The 22,623-nt window shown below is 37.4% G+C and overlaps 1 protein-coding gene across 1 annotated transcript in view; it reads left to right on the top strand.

Annotated features, from left to right (window-relative positions):
• Nucleotides 1-2,215: 2,215 nt before the first annotated feature.
• The window catches only part of NTS (neurotensin), a 47,642-nt gene continuing 27,234 nt past the window's right edge, over nt 2,216-22,623 (top strand). Inside the window, exons 1-2 of the mRNA XM_075598952.1 lie at nt 2,216-2,470; nt 5,111-5,172. Coding sequence (XP_075455067.1) covers nt 2,401-2,470; nt 5,111-5,172 — 132 coding nt within the window. The 5' untranslated portion in view covers nt 2,216-2,400. The remainder of the gene's footprint in view (nt 2,471-5,110; nt 5,173-22,623) is intronic.

Here is a 22,623-nt window from a genome sequence, read left to right as displayed (position 1 = left end):
TTAGGCGCGTGACGTCACCCGTGTTACAGTTTTTTCGTTACAAGTTGAGGATTTTTTCCCATGAAAACACTATAGATGCCAGCAAAGAAGTTTCACTTCAAAAAGTTTGGACATCTTTTTAGAAAGGAAAAGTATACAGGGATATACCAAATAAGTAAACATTGGAAGGTTGTTGATCCAGGGAGTAATCTGATTGACAATTCTTGGAGACAGGAAGGAATTTATTTTTCCCTTTAGGAGATATCATTGGATGATATTTCACTGGGATTTTTTGTTTGCCTTCCTCAGGGTCAATATAGTTGATTGTTCTTGGGCCAGTTTGTTGAACTTACCCCAAGGCTAAATTTTCCAGCGAGCACCTGTCTCGTTCACCCTCCTGAGCCCCCGGCCCATACATTCTTTCCCTCCTTCTAAGGGACCGTCAGTGTGCCATAGGCTGTGGGGGTGAATAGGGGGGGTCCTGCTCCTTTCATTTGTCTTGTTGGTGGCCTTGCTAACACACACATCAAATTAATTCAGAATACCACTAAGACATTAATCTTAACAATACAGTTCCACTTACTTAGCCAGTTCCTTTCATCCGCGGAATTCCGTGGATCAGTCTCTAAAGGGCAGATTCGGTTTTTGTTCTTATTACTTAAAATTTGTCTGACGGATTCTGAATTCTAACCTGAAAAGGGAATTCGGATCCGTCAAATAGAATTCTTATGGGAGGAGTATATAAATATCAATGTAAAGACATTCGGAGTTAAGTTGAATTTGTCAACAGATTCTTTAAAATTTGTGCAGCCGACACCCAATGATGGATTTTGAAGATTTTGAAGATTCGAGTTGGCTTTAGAATTACAGATTTCATTCCACGGATTGAATTCAGACAGGTTCCCCCACCTCTATGTATAACTCAAAATGCTTAAACTCTAACTTTCCTTCTATATTAATATGTTCTAACTGGCAGATCTGAGTATATTTAACGTATGTTATATTTTCAACTGACTATATTAACACATACAATATCAATTATTAATACGATATCTTTGGAACAATTAATATTAACTGTTATAAATTGTGTGCAGTGCTTTGTTGTGGTAACTTAATTTTACTAATTTTTCAATGAATATTCCTAGTATTTTGTTTCCACCCTACAATGTCCATCACCTTTAAAACAATGCCATGCCCACTAATTCAATAAATATTCATTTTCTAAGATGACTTGATTTCTCTATTAAATGTATCTCTGACAAGAAATTGAATACACATATGAATGTAGCAAACAATATGTTTGCACTTCATCTGGTTAATATTTACAAGTAAACGTCATGCAGTAGTTAATGTGTGCTTCTTTCCAGACAGTTATTTTTTTTCATTTAGTTATCGCCATCTAGTGACACAAATAAATTGTGCACAGTTAATGGAATATAATGCAAGAAAGCTGATAATAAAACATAATGTACCACAATAATGGTCTAAATCCTTCCATTATATATTTTTTTCTTTTATACTTCTTTTTTTTTTTTTTTTAAACGAGCATTAATGCCGGAGCAATTTCGTGGTTTAAAGAGGTATGATTCTACTCATCCTTTTACACAGCTCTTGAAAAAAGCAGAATGACATTTCAATATTGTGACCTGTATGTATAAATACACCCATTGAAATGCCTTGTCCCCCTAATTCTAGGGGTTATTTGGGTGCATGCACGTTCAGAATATTCACCATATAATGCTAAATTACAGTTGATTTTACAACCAGACGGTGAATATGCAAGTAATACTTTTTAGCTTATTGATTAGTGTGGGATCGACTACTTGATGCATAAGTAAGTAAACTAAACAAGCGTGGAAATACTCTATTTTTTTCTAATCTTCATACTATAGTAGTTCAATTAACTTTTTTTGAGCAGTGGGATCATTTTGCATATTTCAAAGCTTTTCAAACCAATTGTCATCCTATTGTAAAAGTTACATTTTCTGCTATTATTTCAGGAGGGGGGATTACTTTCTTCCCATTTGTGTGTTGAATCTTGTTAACAGTTAATATTCAGTAATACAATCTAGTGATGAAGGATCAAATATTTACTGTTTGATCCCTTGATTTGGAAACCCAAACGTCACTCTTTTAAGTCCACAACGAGACGCCTGAAGCGGTCCAATGTAATGATCGAACTGCGTCATTTGCTCTGTATGGAGGTATCTCTTGAGGGAGCTGGAGGAGATGGAAGAGGAGGGCTGGGATGCTTTCCAGTCGACTCGTGTCGTGACATCACCCCACTGCTTATATACTTAGGGAATGTTCCACAGCTCCCCTTATGGTTCACAGACCCGTCTGATCTGCAGAGAAGGGTAGAACAAACCAATAAACTCTCACTACTTCTTACTATTGATGGACTTTACTTTCTAAGTGGCGATGACAGGGATAAGAATTCAGGTAGTGTGCATGATGCTGCTTGTCTTCACCTCATGCGGGACGTGCACAGGTACTGTATGCTGCTTTTACACAACCCCATGCGAGTGTATGCTCGGAATACCGAGGTGGATAGAGCATGTATTCTTTTTGTGTCGTGATTTTTTGTATTGTATCTCATGTACAAATGTAGTTACATTTGACGTGTTTGAATCAACTAAACAAATACACTGTTTCAATTAGTTTGTAATCCTTTGTAGAAAGTATCCCTGTGTGATAGTTGTGTGCGTTTAATATAAATTAAGGACATTTCTGCATTGTTACTCAGCAGTATACAGTACTATTTATCTAACGTTGGTGTGTGTGTGTGTGTGTGTGTGTGTGTGTGTGTGTGTGTATATGTGTAGGTGTGTGTGTGTGTGTGTGTGTGTGTGTGTGTGTGTGTGTGTGTGTGTGTGTGTGTGTGTGTGTGTGTGTGTGTATAAACATATATATATATATATATATATAAAAAAAAAGATATATTACAGCAGTTTAAAAGAAAGGAAGGTATTGTTCCTCTCTATGGAATTTGGTTGAACCTTTATTCTTTTAACTATGGATGCTTTTAAAGCCAACAAAAATACAATAAAAAGCAGCAGTGAGCCCAACCAGAGAGACTTTGTAGCAGAACTCATTGAGCATATAGAATTGTTTGCACTGCATGTGAGAGCTTGGAACCGTGTGTAGTCACATAGCTTTACGTTTGTAAGTACTGTAGTCATTCATTATGACTACATCGAAGGCATTGATGCAATTGAAGTTACACAAACACAACATATATAAAGTAACTTAGAAGCTGGTTAAACAAATGTAGGTATTATTTATAGAGAGATATTGATAGGACTGTTTTTCCCATGATCCTTTGCAATATGGGGCTTTCTATGTTTCTCCCTCTATCACCGACTCTATCTAAACACACACATTTCATGTTTGCTATACTATGGCTTAATAACTAGTGGATATTAGTGCATCTTATTCTTGATGAGTGATACTCAAGTAAATGAAATAAAACATGCATTTAGCTTCTTCTGTTGCTTTCACTCAGGACCTTTTCATCCTAATTGTATAATGTAGTAAATGCCACAAGAGCCTGAACTTCAGGTTTCACACAGTCTTACAGGCTGAGTATATGTGTGCATATACTAACCGTTATATTGTCAATATATAAAACGGTTGTTTATAAACAGAGACCAAAATAACTATATATCATATATTTGTTGATGTAATTTCAATTAAAAATGTTTTATTACTGGTAATTTGGGGCATGTGGTGTAGAATTTCATACTTAATAGATTTAGTGTAAATACAAAGACATACTTTTAGATAACTTGCAAATGGGAGCACTTTTATTTTGACCTGTTATCCATACACTTTCTGGACCACATGCCATGATGGAACTTGTGTTGTTTTAAAAGCTACATACTTATTTTTTTTTAGAATGATGTTAATTGTATAAATAAAGCAAAATTATGAAAATGTTGCCCAAGTAAAATTATAAACATTGAGACATATATGGCTACATATATATATATATATATATATATATATATATATATATATATATGTATGTATGTATGTATGTATGTATGTATGTATGTATATGTATATGTATATGTATATGTATATGTATATGTATATATATATATATCTAGTAAGTCTTTTTCCAAGAACACAATCACATTGTGTTCATTTTATTTGTTTCACTATTTGTAAATGTGTGTTTAGTTTCTGCAGTGGGGGCTAGACAAAATATGTATTACAGTACAAATTCACACAGTATTACATGTGTCCCATTGTTTAGCACAAATACATATTTACATTTGGCTTTGGTCAGGCAAGCATAAAATATGCTATTGGTTTCCTTCTGATATATTGGAAAATACATTTTTTTTTTTTTTTTAGAAAAATGAAAGTAGCAAAGATTGTATGTATGGTATACTTCAAAATTACAGACATTATAGTATATAAAATATGAAGATAATTATAAATCTAGAAAAATAAATTGTGTCAAAAGATATTGTCTATGAACTGTATGAGGGGGAGAACAACACATTTGTCATTAAACTTGTATACATTAGGAACAAATACGATAAATACAACATCATGAAAGCAAATCATAATACTGTCGAGTGGAAATAAACTGGTCAATGTGTATCAAAGGTAACAGCATGTTCACCATTTTAATGATATATAAAGAAAACTGTTTTTAATGCCCACTTACCACCATACAAAGTAGCAACAAAAGAAAAATACAGTACATATTTTATCACAGAAAAATCCCATACATTTATTGTACAATTGACATTGATGAATGATTTAACCAATGGTTAAACCAATATACATAGAAAACAGCTGTTTTGTGGTAATTCTATTGTGCATATGTTATGATGTGTTCACTTTGTCTGCTGATGTTCTTTATATTGATTTTCCCTGTGTCAGAAAACGTTGCTATATTTGGATGTTTCTAACAAAATTATATTTTTCAGCAGCTTGATACAAAGTCCCATTTACCTTTTTTGTAATTAAACCTCCTTTTTTTATTTAAATCTGCAATCATTAACATGATTTTAGAGAGCAACTATACACATTTTTTGCTCCACATTTCACAATATTTGTTTTATGTCAACATATGTATGATTATAAATCATTTTTGTGTATTTTCTGCTTATAGATTCTGAAGAGGAAATAAAAGCACTAGAAGCAGATTTGCTGAGCAATATATACTCATCAAAGGTGTGTATTTACTTTTATTTATGAAAAAATATTGAAGAAGGATATTGCCTATTGTTTCTGTTTATTTACAGTACCACTAATGTAAGAGCTAATCTTGGTTTAATGACAGAGCAACACTATACAAAATCATCATCAGGCTTCTTGGCGGCAACATGTCAAAAATTATCAATCAGGAAGGGTACAACTGTAAACATGAAGGAGATATATAACAAAGTCTCACTTGTGGGAAGCATGAGCAAAACAACATCACCCAGCTTTGCATCTGGTTAGACTTTGATAAATGATAGCTCTTGAAAGCAAAACATTTCCTTTGATAAATACTGTGCTATGTTTTGGATCGGTTTTGCAGCCCATACATTTTAATAAACAGCTCTAAATGTTTTTGTTGTAGCACTATGTCACTTTAAAATCGTTTGAATATTTTGGATGACTTATATATGTTTAATATACAGGATGACTCCTGTATGCAAGACTGGGGCAAAGGTGGTCCAAATAATGACACTCGTTTTTTAAGTGAAATTTCTTTAGCGGCGTGAATGCAGTTGATTGAGACGGAAGTCAGTGGTGACGGAAGTGACATCACTCCTGGCAGTAGAGGCCATCTGTGTTGCCAGATTCCACCAGGAGGAGTCACCACTGGGTGGACGGAGACACACACACACACAGTTACCGTGCCCTGCCGCCTCTCATGGCTCCTGCTCCACTCCGGTAACGGGGTGGAGGGGGTGGGTTGAGCATGCCGCAGCACCCCATCCCTCACTCACGAGAGCACTGTGTGGACCTCACTCACGTGACTGGCTGAACGACAGGGGAAGGGGGCGGGTGATGGTTATGGCTCTTGCCACGTGGGGCGCGAGAGCGAGTTGCATCTGCACACAGGAGCAAGAACTAGACTGGCCTTGAGGCGAATTATATTCTTTGCTCCTGCCAGTCCCTCACTTTCGAGGTGCATGGGGGCTTACTGCCAAACATGGCAGGTGTAATGGGCGCAGGAAGAGGTAGGACCAGTGCGTCACCATAGAGACAAGGAGGACACACTGCATCATGTCATGACACCCAGGGTCATGAGGAGGAGGAGGGGGATCACCACAAACTAACAAGAAGACGACACACATACTGACTGACATACACACACTGAATGACACACACACACACACTGACGCAAACAAACTGACTGAAACACACACACACATACACTGACTAATACGCACACACGCACACTGACTGACACACACACACTGACTGACTGACACACACGGAATTCACAGATACTATAAAAATAAAAGTGTAAATAGCTAAAACGCGTTCTAAGACAAACTTCATTGTGTTTTGGCACTGAAATGTTGTTTTGATTTTTAATTAAAAACATCACCATTACAAATACAATTTCTGTGACAAAACAGTGACAAAAGACAAAGAAGTTTCACTTAAAATGCACGTGCTCGGCACACACACACTTGTTTTTAACTTAGATACTGACCCTGAAATCTAAAAATATATTTATGAAATATGTCATCATATATACAATAGTTAAGATCAGAAAAAAATAAATATAATAGAAACATTTTAATATACAGTAGATTTTCTTGTGTTGTGGGGAGAGCAGAATCTCACTGAAAACAAGAGACAACATACAGTATGGGGAAGCAATCATAGACTATTTCTACTGTATGTATATTTTTAATATCTTGTAGATGCCACACTCAGATGGCCCCAAAAAGTTAGAAGTAGTAATAGACCCAATGGATTATATCTGAGGATTCTCCACATATGTCTTCTTATACAGTAGATCTGAACAAAGCAATACATAGTTACATTCTATTGTACTAAGTCCTTATATTAATGTAAGTTTGCAGGTTAACGCATTTATTGATGTGTACGTTATGATAGTCTTATTATTTGTGGAGAAATGTACATTTGATGTACATTGTGATACCTTTCAGTGGACCAACACAAATGTTTTTCAGAAATAAAGTACATACTGTAGTGTGCTGACATTTTGAACCTCTTTAAGCCGACTTGAAGAAGAGACCTGTGAGGTTTTCAAATATCTTAACACTATTACTGTATATTGTCCATAAAGAACTCTTGCATTGGTAAATCAATAACATACAGTACATCAAATGTGCATTGAGATGTGTAGACAAATTTTAGAGCCTCTTACCAATTGCATTGTTCCAGGTTGAAAAATGTGTCTTGATAGAAATGAAATAGAGATTTTTTTTGTATTAAACTCTTTTGCTTTACTTTTTAAGACCTTTGAATACTTGTTTATTCTACTTTTGTACGACCTAATTTTAGCTCAGGACATTTCTGTCAGTGAAGTGGTGCTGATTTTTGTATTTTGTATTATATATTTTGATATATATATAAACAAGATCCAGGTACATGCTGGGTACATGCTGCAACATTTCAGTGACATTTCTGCAAAGACTAATGGCCCATTGGATTAACATAGCAGGGGTCCCTGGCAGTCCCATTCAGTTTGAATGGGATTGCCAGGGACCCCCGCTGTTAATCCAATGGGCCATTAGTCTGTCTGCAGAAATGTCACTGAAATGTTGCAGCATGTACCCAGCATGTACCCAGCATGTACAAGGGATGTACCCAGCATGTACCCAGCATGTACCTGGGTCTTGTTGGTGATTGCCCCAGATTTGTTTTAGAATACTCATCGGCACTACAGTATCAAACTAAATAGATAACAAAGGCCAATCAAACAATTGAATGGCACAGTGGGTACATTATGCCTATATAATATGGGCATCATTTAACACTATGCCAGTCAATGGTCAACCTAAACAAAAACACTCACAAGCAAGATCCAATGCAATCAAAACAATCAGAAAATAAAAACAAATAAAGAAGTAAACAGAACAAAATTACCAGCAATCAATTAATTCAATCCAAATAAATACCAGAATTAACAATTAAAACACCAAAACAAAACCATGAATAAATAAAATAAATCTCCAAATAAACACAATCATTAAAATTCAAAAAAGCAAATTAACCACTTATATATATATAATTTAAAGTCAATCAAAGACTGTTAGCAAATCTTGATTTCTTATTTTACCAAACACACAGATACGCAACAAGTTCTGAGAAACCCCTAACATTACCGCATAATATATATATGTGTATATAAGTAGTGCTTATACACAAAAGGAGTGCTAGTGGGCGTGGCTAAATGTATAACAAAAAACAGACAAAGATGCCCAAAGCTACTTCCAAAGTGAGAACAATACACAGTGCAATACCTATATATTCTCTAGAAAAAAGGGTCATTTAGTTTAACCCTTTGGCCAAAGTGTCTTAAGCCTGCTGCCACTTTCAAGGCATGACTGTAGCAGGTCCTAAAACTCCCTGGGTTAAAATTCTTATTAAAGTGTATAATTACAGGAAGAATGATCACATTGGAACTGTCGTAACCTGGCAAAAGCTCCCAGCGCTGCTGCCGCATCCCACCTCGCTGCGGCACATCTTCCCGCCCCCCTCCCCCCACGGCCGGCAAATCTCCCCACCTCCCCTCCCCCCGATGCTGGCACGTCTCCCCGTGCTGCTGTCGCATCTCCCCTAGCTGCTGGCACATCTCCCCACCCCCGCTGGTACTGCTGCGACACACTTTATTCGAGCAAATACCCAGTATGTACCTGGCAGATACCTGGAATGCGCCGCTCCTCACCTCAGACAAGCCCCGTTGCATTTGCCTTCCCAGCCATGGTTCATGCCTGGCTGACGGGCGGCTGATCTGTTAAATGATAATGATTAGGATTTAATAGGCTGCAATGCTTCGCGTGTCTACCAGATGGCATAAATTCATGAATTGTAATGCAGTATATATATATATACTGTGCAGTATTGCAGCCAGCGGGAATAAAATGCTTCAATCCCTGCCTGGAAAATAACGCAATGCACTCGGGCAGAAAACAGTCACAAACCTCAATACACCCGAGTATACCCGAATTCGTGGGACTAGCCGAGCTCGAATAAAGTGTGTCGCCAGTGTACATCTCTTCCCGCTGCCAGCACATCTCCCTGCGCTGCTGCCGCATCTCCTCTCGCTGCCGGCACATCTCCCCGCCCCCCCTCCACTGGTACATCTCCCCCCCCCCACTGGTACATCTCCCCCTCACGTCTCACATCACACACACACAGAGACACACACCCACACAGCCCTGATCCAGGCAAGAACACGGCCCCTCCATTAGTAGCCATGGCCCCCCCACTCCTGCTCTAACATTTTTGCAGGACACCTGATGGAAACTTAGAATGTCCATAATTAGTTGCGTTGACCTACAAATCCGCAGCAGAATGTCCAGTAAAAGTTTTGTTGTTCCACGTCGTGCCGTTTGTGAGATTTCGATGCTTCGGACATACAAACAAACAAACGGAATGACAAACTTAGAAATATAGTATAGATTTTCTACCTTCTGCCGTAGTTTGTCAAAATCAACTTTAACCAATGTCTTGTTGTTGTTGTAATTAGAGAGGGGTAAGCTCACATGTGATCAACTTCTGCAGACATCCAATATATCCAATACAGTGGTCAAATAATCTTTATTGTAACCTTTTCAGTGCTGGTTCTTGTATATGTGCAATTATGTACAGTATCTAGGGTTACTATCCCACACAGATCAAATTAATGCAATTGCAGTGTTGGTATTGAAATAATATATGATTCAGATTTTGTTTTAAGGTCAAAAAATATATTTATTTATCTATGCTTACCTGTCATCCTTCCATATTTATAAGAAGAGATTTTAAGTACACAAAGGGGATCAGTTTAAAGGTAACAAGTAGTAATGTGGTTAGATATTTATATTCTCATGAGATCTTGGCACATTTCTCTATATTAATACTAGCTGAAAGTATGTGGTGTTGCTTGGGAATTCTAAGAAACCAAAAAATACTGACATTTTAAAATGGTAATTATTTTTTTTTATTTCTTAATTAAACAAAAACATTGTTTTTATTGTAATGTTGGGTAAACTATCATTTTAAATTTTCCATCAGGCACAAAATTTTTTTTTTTTTCAAGTTCCTACTCTGGAGAATCAAACATAAAGTTGACCATGGGCAAAACATGGATTTTCTCAATTCAGTCCAGCTACTTTAAGTGACTGTCCTTTTGAGATTTATTAATTGACATTGCAAAGGCAAGTTTCAATGGAAACTGAAGTCGTTTGAATTCAAAAGGAATTTTGGTAGGGATGAGTAGGATTCTTGGTATGAATACGTCTTCCCCGTTGCTTCTTTCTTTGCAGCTGAGGTGTTTCAGCCAATTGTTTGTCTTTCATTTGGTAGCATTACAATTTATTGCTGTAATTTTTTGTTTATAAATCTACTTGTAACGGTGCTTCCCTCACCCCTTGGGAGATGTCGCCATTACATGGTGTACTGTAGGTTGGTGCATACTTGCTGGCTCACAGGAGATCTGAGTCTCCACCGATGTTGTTGGGGAGAAGAGGACTGGTTTCTGGGGTACATTATAGTTGTCATAGAGCAGACAAAGATTTCCCAATGAATGCACTCGAATCAGAAAGTAAGAATTGATGAATAAATTAAAATTACACTTTAATCAAAAATATAAAGTGACATACCAATTCCTAGTCAAAGGATAGTATTTGAATAGTGTAAAAGTGCCCTAAGAGGGCAGAACTCTCCTGTATGTAAGAATGCTACTATAGTATCCGTCTATGATTATGTGCCCAATAGACAGAATGGTTTTCATTTGCTACATTTGAGATATATAATATACAGCTCGATCACATTACAGTGAACCAGTATATGGAGTAGATATTATGTAACCTCTCCAGCTTTCAGTAAACATAGTTGGCACGGTTGTAGCAATTTTAAGATCTTTGGAGCTGTATCCTTATTTTGGATACTATAGTAGCATTCTTACATACAGGAGAGTTCTGTCCTCTTAGGGCACTTTTACACTATTCAAATACTATCATTTGACTAGGAATTGGTATGTCGCTAGGGATTGGCCATGGATACTAATACCACATCCCTCTGTACAACATTATTTTAATTTGATATTTTTGATTAAAGAGTAATTTAAATTTATTCATCTATTCTTACTTTCTGATTCGAGTGCATTCATTGGGGAATCTTTGTCTGCTCTATGATTGCTATCCTCATCCCTATTTGCACCTATCATGATTCAAACTTCACATTACTTCAATTCTGATTACTATTTTTATATTTAAGCTGATGCGGGAGCGTCCCCTTCTTTCCCCTTCCCTATGGTTCTAGTACATTATAGTTGCTTATCTCTGGGTACACAGCGGCTCCATCTGCCGCAGGCTCCAGATGTATGAAGGCAATCTCCTATGGTAGAAACAGTTACCTCTCCCCCCAGAAAGAGATACGCGAAGAATTGCACCCAAAGAAATCCAAAACCATTAAATTAAATAGACCAACCGAGGATCAACCGGGGATCAACCGTGGGTGCCGGGCGGCGTGAATGCGGCATGAACGCGGGAATGCAAAATTAATACTGCGTGGAATACAGCAGACCAATGACAACAGCTCAGTGATTTCTTCGAATAACGGCCGCTGCAGCTGTATATGTAAACTTGGACCAGCTAAATATCAAGGAGAAAGACCAAGAGCAGTGATGGCTAAATTGCTTGACTTTATTGGAAAAAAAACAGACTTCTACGAGCATACAAGGAAACATGAGGAATTGTATGTGAGGGATCCAATATATTAATTTTCCAGGACTAATCGGTGGCCATCTCTAACAAAAGGAGAGAGTTTGGAACATTTTGTACTGTACCTTTTTGTTTCATCAAAACAAGACATTTACTTTGGGGTTTAAAATTTTTACTGAGGCCAGGAAAGCTAAAAAGTACACTCGCGAGTACCACAAAGATATTGAAGATAGGTGTGCGGATCATGATCAGAGGCATGCACAGTATCGTCATTCACCAACCGGGGAGGAGGTCGCAGCAAGAATACGACGCAGAGCTGCTTGCAGCAGAAGATACATTGTTTAAGTATCAAGACTTAATTATGGGTCTTTTTGTTTTAAGGATATATATGGGGGCTGATTTCTCCAACTGCTCCTATATAGTCTGAGACTCTATGTAGTTTTTATCTGTGCAGATATGTATGTTCAATATTTGTAGGGTTAATTTGTAAGAAATTATTTTCAAATATAGCAAGTTGCTATATTATAATTATAAATAGTTTCATGTGTTAGAATCTCAGATGTTAGAATTAGATTAGACCAGTGCACTGTATTGTTCAGTAAGTAGAAGGGCTGGGGGAAGCTTAAGGAAAAGTAAAACTGGAAAGACTTTGTACTTATGGAAAAAAGGAAGGCAACATATGTTAATATTTCTGTTATTTGTTGTGTTTTTTTGGGTTAGCTTTGTGTTTTTTGTTTTTCTTTATATTAAGTATTTTACATGCCACACTTGGCTGTTTATCCACAAAGTCTCTCAACTGTGCTAAGAATTATGAATAGCTCCACTGGGTATATCCTTTGAGAGTTTAAGTTCCCTATGTGAATTATTTCATGGATTGTTAAAGGAATCAATTCCCCTCTTAAATTAAATATAATTCTGAAGCACCTTAAGCGCCTTAAAGCCAAAGTTGAATTAATTCAGGAAACTTATATAGATGTGACAGAAAGTGAAAAACATAGGAGAGACTGGGTGGGTAAATGTATATAGTCCCCAGCAGTAGGGGAAAAGGAGTAGCCATCTTATTAAACAAATCTTGGCCATACAAAGTTATCTCCATTGGAGGGGGTGTAGAGGGGAGAGTGGTACTAAGCCTTTTCAGAATATACAGTATAATGAGGAATTAAAAATATATAATGTCTATGGCCCAAATGAATAGGATCAAAATTTTGTCCAAACTTTGACTGATACTATACTCGCTGGAAAAGACTGTAATTTGATAGTGTGAGGGGATTTTAATTGGGTAATGGATCCATTTATGGATACATCAGTTCAGATTCAAGTGAACTCAAGGTTAAAACTGTCACAAAAAGGCACACAGGGGTTTAAGGATATTTTGGGTCTGGAAAACTGCTGGTGAATATTTAACCCTTTGGAAAGAGAATACACTTTTTTCTCACAGCCACATAATTCATTCTCCAGAATAGATTATATTTTTGCCAATAGTCAGGTAATAGGGAATGTCACAGGTACTAAAATAGAAGATATAATCGACTTGGATCATGCCCCAGTATGGGGATTTCCTTCTTACTTGTATTATAACAAATAATTTAAAGCATTTCTTCTAACTAATTGGTTTTACTTTAAGGAAACTAATGCGGCTCATTGTAACGTAGGAAAGATATTTTGGGAGACTGGTAAGGCAGTTTATGAGGGATAATAATTACATATACGTATAAATAAGAGATGGAAGGAGATTGATTTGGAGTTCTCCAAGGCGAGCAAAGAGTTAAATAATAGATTATGTGCTTTTAAGCTAAATATCAATACAGATAACAGAAACCTTTATATGAGAGCCAAAGATTTATGTGAAGTTTGGCTGGATATAAAAGAACAAAAGAAAATGCAGTTTAGAGATCTAAACTTTTATAAGTTTGGAAATAAAGCAGGGGAACAGTTGGGCAATATGGCTAGAAAACCTATGAAGTCAAACCATATTCTGAGAATAAGGGAAAAATCAGGAGATATCACCATTAATCCTAGAGAGATAAATAAGGTTTTCACACGAAGAGGCACAGTGTCGTTTTCTGGGAATAATTAAGCTCCCTAAGTTTCACAGAGAAGAGCAGTTGATGTTAAATGCTCCTATAAAAAAAAGATAGAAAATTATATTAAAACTCTTAGAAATAGACAAGTGCCAGGCCCACATGGATTTACAGGAGAGTTTTATAAAATGCTTATTGATGAAATTGGGGCCCCCCTAAGAAAAGTGTTCAAATAAATTCGAGATAAAGAAGAATATATAGAGCGGGTAAAACTGCCTTTGTAAGAATAATTCATAAAGATGGTGGAGACTGCTTGAACCCAGAATCCTATAGACCAATCTCTCTTTTGAGCCAGGACGCAAAGATACTATACAAAATATTGGCCAATAGACTTGCTACAGATCAGACAGGCTTTGTAAAGGGCAGAGCCTTTGTTAAAAATAACACAACAGTTATAACAGCTATACACTGGACAAAGCTAATAAGCAAAGCAATAAAGATAATATAATAATATTTGTGGATGCCAAAAAAGCTTTTAATAATGTAGGGTTGAATATCTGATGAATGTTATGGGGATAATAGGTATTACAGGAACCTTTCTTGGTGCGATCAGAGCAATGTATAAAGACCCCAAAGCAAAAATAAATGCAGCAGGCTACCTTTCACAGGAGATAGGGCTTTTCAGAGGAACAAGGCAGGGCTGCCCTTTATCCCCCCTGCTTTTTAATATTGAGATTTAACCGCTTGCTGAATATTTTAGAAATATGACCGAGTTTAAAGGGATCAAGATAGGAGAAAAGAAAACCAAGATAGCCTTATTCGCGGATGATTTATTGTTGTTTGTGTCAAATCCAGAAGAGGCTTTAGAAAGAATATGTCAGGTATACGAAGTGTTTGGAAAATGTTTGGGTTTTAAGGTGAACGCAGCTAAAACTGAAAAACTAATCCTATCAAGTAACAACAATATGCCCATTCAAGGTAACGAGGAAACCACTTAAATATTTAGGAATCTATATTGACCTGGAGGATACATCTTTACAAAAATAATTTCAGGGCAATTATCCCTAAAATAATCACAACATTAGAGGGGTGGCATAATTTACCACTTAATTTGCCTGGAAAAACACACAAGAAAATGTAACCTTGTATGGGCACGCCCATCAACTAGGTGATTAGTGAATGATTTAAAATTACATTTTTAATTAATATCCAAATAAAATATAGGTTGTTAAAATGATAATTAAACGCATAGGTGATCCAATGGTATAAACACTATATTAAATGCTCAGGATCATATAGAATTAGCTGTGATAGGGTTCAATTTAATCCTATCAGCAACAAAGAGGTACATTATGTTATCCACAATGAAAGGGTGGATCTAAGTATCCAATGACCTTAGATAAGAACATATTCTGTATGGTCTGTGATAATGAACTGTAGCTGAATTGATGCCTAGCAAATGCAAGTCCCTAATCCAAAATAGCTGTGTATTGACCACACACCCTAGCCTGGTCTGCCTAATTGGTATAAGTATATTGAGCCTGATACCTCAATTGTGTACAGAAGTGGTATCAATAACTGAGTAAAAACCCATTGCTCACATGTGGAAGTGAGATGTTGTCAACAGGCGAAGGTAACGATTTGGGATTTCATATACTGTATTTGCTCAAAATTTTGTACTATACAAGGGAATGTAAGGTTTCCCACGGGAAAGATGCAGGCTTCTTTTCAGATATGGAGAGTCAAGGGGATTAGAACTCTGGGCCAGCTGGTAGATGAGAACAATGGAAGGTTCTTGACGTTCCAAGAACTGAAAGAACAAATGGGACTGCTTCGAACATATCACTTCCCTTAAATACAAGTAATGCATTACTGCAAGAGTATGGAAAGCTATAAATTAGATTTATTGGGAATAGATATTTTTTATGCCTTTTTTAAGGATGTTTATAGTACCAAATATTCCATCTCAGATTTATATGATTGGATTAGGGACAAGGACTGTGGGAAGGATCTAAGACAAATGTTAATTAGATGGGAAAAATATTTCCCAGGAATTTAAGGAGTTGATCTGTTACTCAAAGGGTTAACTCGGTTTAGGAAAATGATAATTTCTTGAGAGTGGAGAGAGATGCAATATAAGATACTGCATAGGGCCTATCATACTTTCGATATCAATTTTAAGGGGATAGAGAAATCTAAAAATGAGTGCCCTAAGTGCACCCAGGAGAGAGCAGATTTTAAACACTGTTTGTTGGATTATCTGGTTATTTCTGATTTTTGGGATAATATTCTGCAGTACAGTATATACAAGAGGTTATTGGGGTAACTACAATAAAAGTGCTCTTAGCCTTTCTGTTTGGAAATATGGAAAGTTAGAAAGTGGTCAATGCAAGGAACAATGTCACAAGGCTAGCAGAGATTGTCTTGCTTACAGCAAGGAAAACAGTGATGGTGAAATGGATAAACCCTGAACCCCCCACTTTAGATATTTTAAATGATTATGTGAATAAATTGATGATGATGGACAAATTAGAAGCTGAGACGAATAAAGAATTGAGAACTGAGATTTTTTTTTAAAAATGGGAAAAGTATATTGATTCTATCTCGCAACAAGATAGGGATTCAATCATACAGAGCTCTTGGGGTCTCCTCAGACTGACTGCGATGGGTCACAGATAATTTCACCTTTGAGGAAATATGATAGTATATTGTTGATGGGGGAGATGGTGAATAGGAGTCTTATGCCAGATTCTGTTAGGAGGCTGTGTGGTGATAGCTTTGATGTTTATTTTTGAAAATGCTATTATCTGCTTTTTCTTTTTATTATTATTTGTGTTAATGTATTGAATTTTTAAATTATAAGTATGATGATAAATATTAAAAACAAATTTGTGTAAAAGTATGTTTTTCTGTGTTTCTTATTATTTTTCCTGTATTGTAATGTCGTTGTTTAATGTTTGTAAACCAAATAGAAAAAAGAAGCAAATTTGCATGTTTTGCTTTTTTGTAAGCCCTTTCTGTATGTCCAAGCCGTGCGAAAAAGGCTTTTTTTTTATTTTAGAAGTGTTTTTATTCTTGCTGTTCAAATCCGGGTTGAATGTCAAAAATCAATTTTTTGCAAACTTGCTGTATTCTAGTAGCTCTAAAAACTGCAAAATTCTAAATTGCATCTAAACAGCTCACAATTTCCCTCCAGCGCCTTAAGAAGGACTTTTGCATGGTGGAGGACAAGGACGAGATTGAGGAGGCATGTCAAACTTTAAAGTATCTCCAGTTGTTTGTATGTTCCCTCAGACCTCCCTCCAAATAAATTAGGGAGAGATGCCTGTGCTGAAAAAGGAACATACCTCCTCTCGGATCCTGGGAGATACTGTATGCTAATGTCTATACAAAGTATATTTAAATCAGTCGCACATCATAAAATATATCCTTAAAACCAATCAGTGTAAAGGCCTTTGTGATGAAGGGGGTAACAGTCTAGACCCAATAGTATTACAACCCACAACCCTGTCATCCAGGGCAGAAGCTCTAGCATTGAACTAAACCAGATGCTAAGACTGATTTTTTTCAGCACAGACATCTCTCCCTAATTTATTTGGAGGAAGGTTTGAGGGGGACATATATACCTGGAGATACCATAAAGCTAGGGGCCCATCCTCTCCCCCCAATCCCCACCAACCCCACCCTCCAACCCCCACCAACCCCACCCCCCCAACCCCATCCCCCATCACCCCCATCCCCCATCACCCCCCCAACCCCATCCCCCATCACCCCCCCACCCCATGCCCCATCACCCACCCCATCCCATCACCCCCCCACCCCATCCCCCCACACCCCATCCCCCATCACCCCCCCAACCCTTCCACCATCAGCCCCCCCAACCCATCCCCCACCACCCCTCCAGGCCCTGGAGGGAGCTCACAGCACCTGCAGATAATTTCACCTGTAAAGCATGTACAATGTTGGCGCTATATAAACAAAATTACACATACATACATTGTAGATGTGGAATTAAGCTTGGTGGTGTAGAACAATAAAAGGGGGAGGGAGCATGAAGAGAGGGAACAGCATGTTCCCCATGCAGAGCCATAGCCACCACCTGCACCACAAGATGTGGATACTGTACATATGAAACAGAAGAAGAAAGGTTAATTTTGTGAATTAAAAAAATGGTGTTCTTGTTCAGAAAGTTCTAGAGGTTTATGCCAAGCTATTGGGAAGTTGGCCTCCTCTGAGACAAAGCATCTTTTGCATGAAATTGCAGCAGCAGTAAACAGTGTGTCTGTATTCACCTTCAACGTCCGACACTGTAAGAAATGTATTTATTTATAAAATATTTTACCAGGAAGTAATACATTGAGAGTTACCTCCCTTTTCAAGTATGTCCTGGGCATAGAGTTAAGACAAATTATACATGGTTACAAATACAGTTACATAAGTGAACAGGGTATACATTATATACAAGACATTGCATGCACAGAAAAAGTCCTCCTAGAGCGACTGAAAAGTGCTGAGCTCAAGAAGCTTCTTGAGGAGACATTACTGACCTGGAGAAAGAGCTCCAATCTCAGCGGGACAGACAGTTCTTGTAATCCATGCACTTTCATTCGAGCCACAGAGATATCTCGAGTGAGAGTGGAAGGATGGGCTTCGGTCATGGTAAGCCCAAGATTTGCACAAACAATGAAGTATGTAACAGGGACTTATCCCTGTTGAAGAAACTACCTCTAAATCCAGCAGGGAGCTGGTTAAGTGCAACCAGACAATTGACCAGACTCCACCTGCCTAATTAGGACAGGTTTAAAACTCCTGCTGAAACAGACCAGGGGAGATGACATGAGGAGAGGGTCTTGAATATATAGGAGGAAGGACTGTATGTTGACAGCAAGACACAAGGGGACCACATCCCTTTTCCTGGATGCAGAGGACCCAGGAATCTGCCAGAGGCTGGACCCTCAAGCACATCAAGACACCTGGACAAAACTGACCTGAAGGGCCACCTGCTTTAAGGTACCGCTGAGACTTTGGGGTGGTAGGCTGGAAAGGGGCTTATCCTCCCAGTCTTTGAAGAGAGGGACTGGGGGAAGTAAGCTAGTCCTTACAAAGGGATAGGTTTTTGTTGTTTTTGTATATTTTTTTTGTGTTTGTATATATTTTTTGCTGTGCTGTTCAAAGGGACAATAAAGCCATATGTTAATTTCACCCTAAACAGTCTCCATTTGCATACCTCTGAACGCATCTCTTACAGGACCACATGGTGTATAATCTTTAGTAATATTCCATTCAGAAATATTCACAGTGTGGAGTACAAATTTTACTCCAATTGCCAAAGTACCTGAACTGGATGTATCTGGATTTGATTATCTGTTTTGTTAACCAGTACTTTTTTAGTGACATTTATCCACTCGTGGGTTGCAAACTAATACAAATTTGCATTCAAGGAAATGGAGCAAAATACTGAAATTGTTAGTAGGACACTTACATATATTTACAATAAAAAAAACACTAGATAATAAACACTCACTCTAAACTGAAAGGGTGCTACCCAAGGATAAATACTTCCTAGGAAGCTATGAAGAACCAATACATATATAAAAAAAGGGAGAATCCTTTTGAGTGGGTGCACTCCTGCCAAAAAAACACTTGAGTGTACAGTATATACTACAACAATGCCAGTAAAGGTTTAAAACTATATATATATATATATAGTATAAAATATATATATATATATACAAAGAAAAAACAAAAAGTAGCGCCAACAAGCAAATAAATATAAATCAATTAATAATGATAAAGGTTAGAAAGTAGGTAAATATACAGAAAATCAATAAATACTAGATGCAAACATATGGATATACAAAGTATCAATAATAAAAATAAAAATAAAAGTCCAATGTCCAAACCACACAAAAAGTTCTGACAGGTAGCACCAGAATAATGTACAGAGTCCAGGGGCCTACGGCAGCTCTCTCATGGAATAACCAGTTCCACAGCAAAATCTATGAGAAAAACAAAACAGAGAGCGCACGCCCCATAGTGTAACACTGTAACATTTAATGTGGGGAAGGGTGGAAAGGGGGATTAAAAACACTCACAATAGACAAGTAAAATATATGCAGTATGTGATATATAATCACCACCAAGGAGTGTCCAAACCGCAGCAGAGAGTCCAAAGCAGGCTGGAGTAGATCTCACGAACAGCGCAATCCCTCCGGTTCACTCGGTTCACTCGAAATCATCCAGTAAATTCTGGCATCAGAGTAAGGCCTTCAAATCACTACATGTGCTCCCCGGCCGTAAAGGATGCACACAGCGTGATGACGTAATGTCGTGAAGTACGTCATCACGCTGTGTGCATCCTTTACGGCCGGGGAGCACATGTAGTGATTTGAAGGCCTTACTCTGATGCCAGAATTTACTGGATGATGATTGAACCGAGTGAACCGGAGGGATTGCGCTGTTCGTGAGATCTACTCCAGCCTGTTTTGGACTCTCTGCTGCGGTTTGGACACTCCTTGGTGGTGATTATATATCACATACTGCATATATTTTACTTGTCTATTGTGAGTGTTTTTAATCCCCCTTTCCACCTTTCCACCCTTCCCCACATTAAATGTTACAGTGTTACACTATGGGGCGTGCGCTCTCTGTTTTGTTTTTCTCATATATATATATATATATATATATATATATATATATATATATATAAAGGGAGAACTTCGAATCGTTACCATGATATAATCTAGTGGTATAAATAGAAGCACGTCCATTTAGACAAGTAGTGGGTAGAAAATCTCACATTGATATCTGGTTACCAGACAGGGTCTGGTGTATAATAGACCTCTACGGAGTGAAACCAAAACCCGGTCTATAGGTGTCGAGCTGTTTGGTTTGGTGATACTTTTTATAAATATGGTATCTATATAATGTGAATTAAAAAGATTTTAATACATAAAAGTAAATAGCACTCAAATGATAAAATAAATAAAAAGTGGGTCGCAGGACACTGCGTGCGGCTGGAACAATATATTATTATTACAAATTATTTAAACCCAAATAGAGTTTACAGTTTTATAAGTGGAATCATGTTACTGCGTTTGTGGTCAACACTGAGAAATATGTAGCTAACCAGAGTTTTGCTGCTACTTGTATAACAATTGTATCACTATTTTTCCCAACTGTTTATACAGATTATACAGTATTTTGCTACTAGCAGCTATAAACAGTGGTAAACTGAGAATATATTAATTCGAAGACCCAGAAACAAGGTAGCTAATTGTTACATTTAGAGGATTTCAAAATACTCAGACTCAAACTATTGGTGGTTGTATTTTATCTCTAGAATTTCAAAGGCTGATGGCCTGTTTTGCCAACCTGATAGTGCCTGTATTTGAAATTACCATTTGCTATAGTATAGTTGTCTATTTCTTTAAAGGTCTCAGAATGCACAGGTCTAGCAAGGGGTATGCCTAGATAGATCTTCCAGCCTGGCCATCAAAAAAAATAATAAGATATAATTTATTTATATTACTTTTTTTCATAGGTTTAGTTTTTTTTTTTATTATTATTTTCAAATATTATTTATGATACATTAATACATGTTGCTTATTTGTTTACACATTGCTAAATTCATTGGTTCTATTTTTAGTTTCAGGGTCAATACAATGTTGCTATTTAGTGGTTGGTGGCTACATTATAAATTTTTGTTTTAACTATGTCTGCTATGTTTGTATTGGTATTTGTTGTTTACATGTTTTCTTAGTTCCCATGAGATCCTGGATTATATCATGCTCTTCTCCTTCATTTGAGATTAGAGTTCACGTTAGATTTATTTTTCATCAGTTGAACATTATTGGGGGCACCTGTAATGATTGGTCCTATCAGAGACCAGTAGTAGCTATTTAATGATATCATGGGCACCGGGCCAGTTACTCTTTGACAAAGTTCCCCACTAGGAACGAAAAGTGTCAGAGTTGCGTTTGTCATGTGTATACCCACTTTTGTAAATTCAATCTTTTTTTCATTGTACTTGGTGTTCTAATTTTCACTAACCGGCTAGCAGCGCACCACCCTTCCACCATTTTGTCTTCATTATACTATGCCTGGAGCATGCTTCCCTTCACGATCAGAACCTTGGCTACTATACCTGTGGCATCATCTCTGAGAGTACTTACCCCTCGCCCAGGTCAGAGGCTGTGTGTGACACCAGGGTTGGTGGGGGTTGCGGGTCAATAGGCTTGGTGCCTGCCGGGTGGTTACCATACAGTGAGCGCTCCAGCAGCTGTGTTGAGCCTCATAAGAGCAATTTAGAAAGCAGCAGTATCGCGATCATTTGTTTATAGACTTGATCATTTGTATTGTTCATATTACCTACAGCCCTTGAGCACTAGCTACAGGGGTCAACCCCATTCACCATTACATTTGGTATAGTATATGGCCTGATTTGCCAACCTGAGTGCCTATATCTGAAATTACCCTTTTGGTATAGTATAGTTGCCTATTTCTTTACAGGTCTCAGTATGCTCAGGTCTAGCAAGGGGTATGCCTAGATCGTGTTCAGCTTGTGATATCTCTCTTCCAGCAAGACCATCAGAAAGAAAGTGCTACCACACGGCTATTATATGGGCATTAATGCTCTCCTTTTCTGGCTCTGCTTACCGAAGTCCACAGTGGGAGCTTTACAATGTTAAAACTGAGAGCTTAGCCTGTAGAGACAAATTGTGCACTGAACTATTGAAGTGTTGATGTTTCCACTGTTCTAG

The sequence above is a fragment of the Ascaphus truei genome, chromosome 5, assembly GCF_040206685.1.
Source record: "Ascaphus truei isolate aAscTru1 chromosome 5, aAscTru1.hap1, whole genome shotgun sequence".
In the NCBI taxonomy this organism is placed as follows: Eukaryota; Metazoa; Chordata; class Amphibia; order Anura; family Ascaphidae; genus Ascaphus; species Ascaphus truei.
This window is presented reverse-complemented; position numbering and strand designations above follow the sequence as displayed.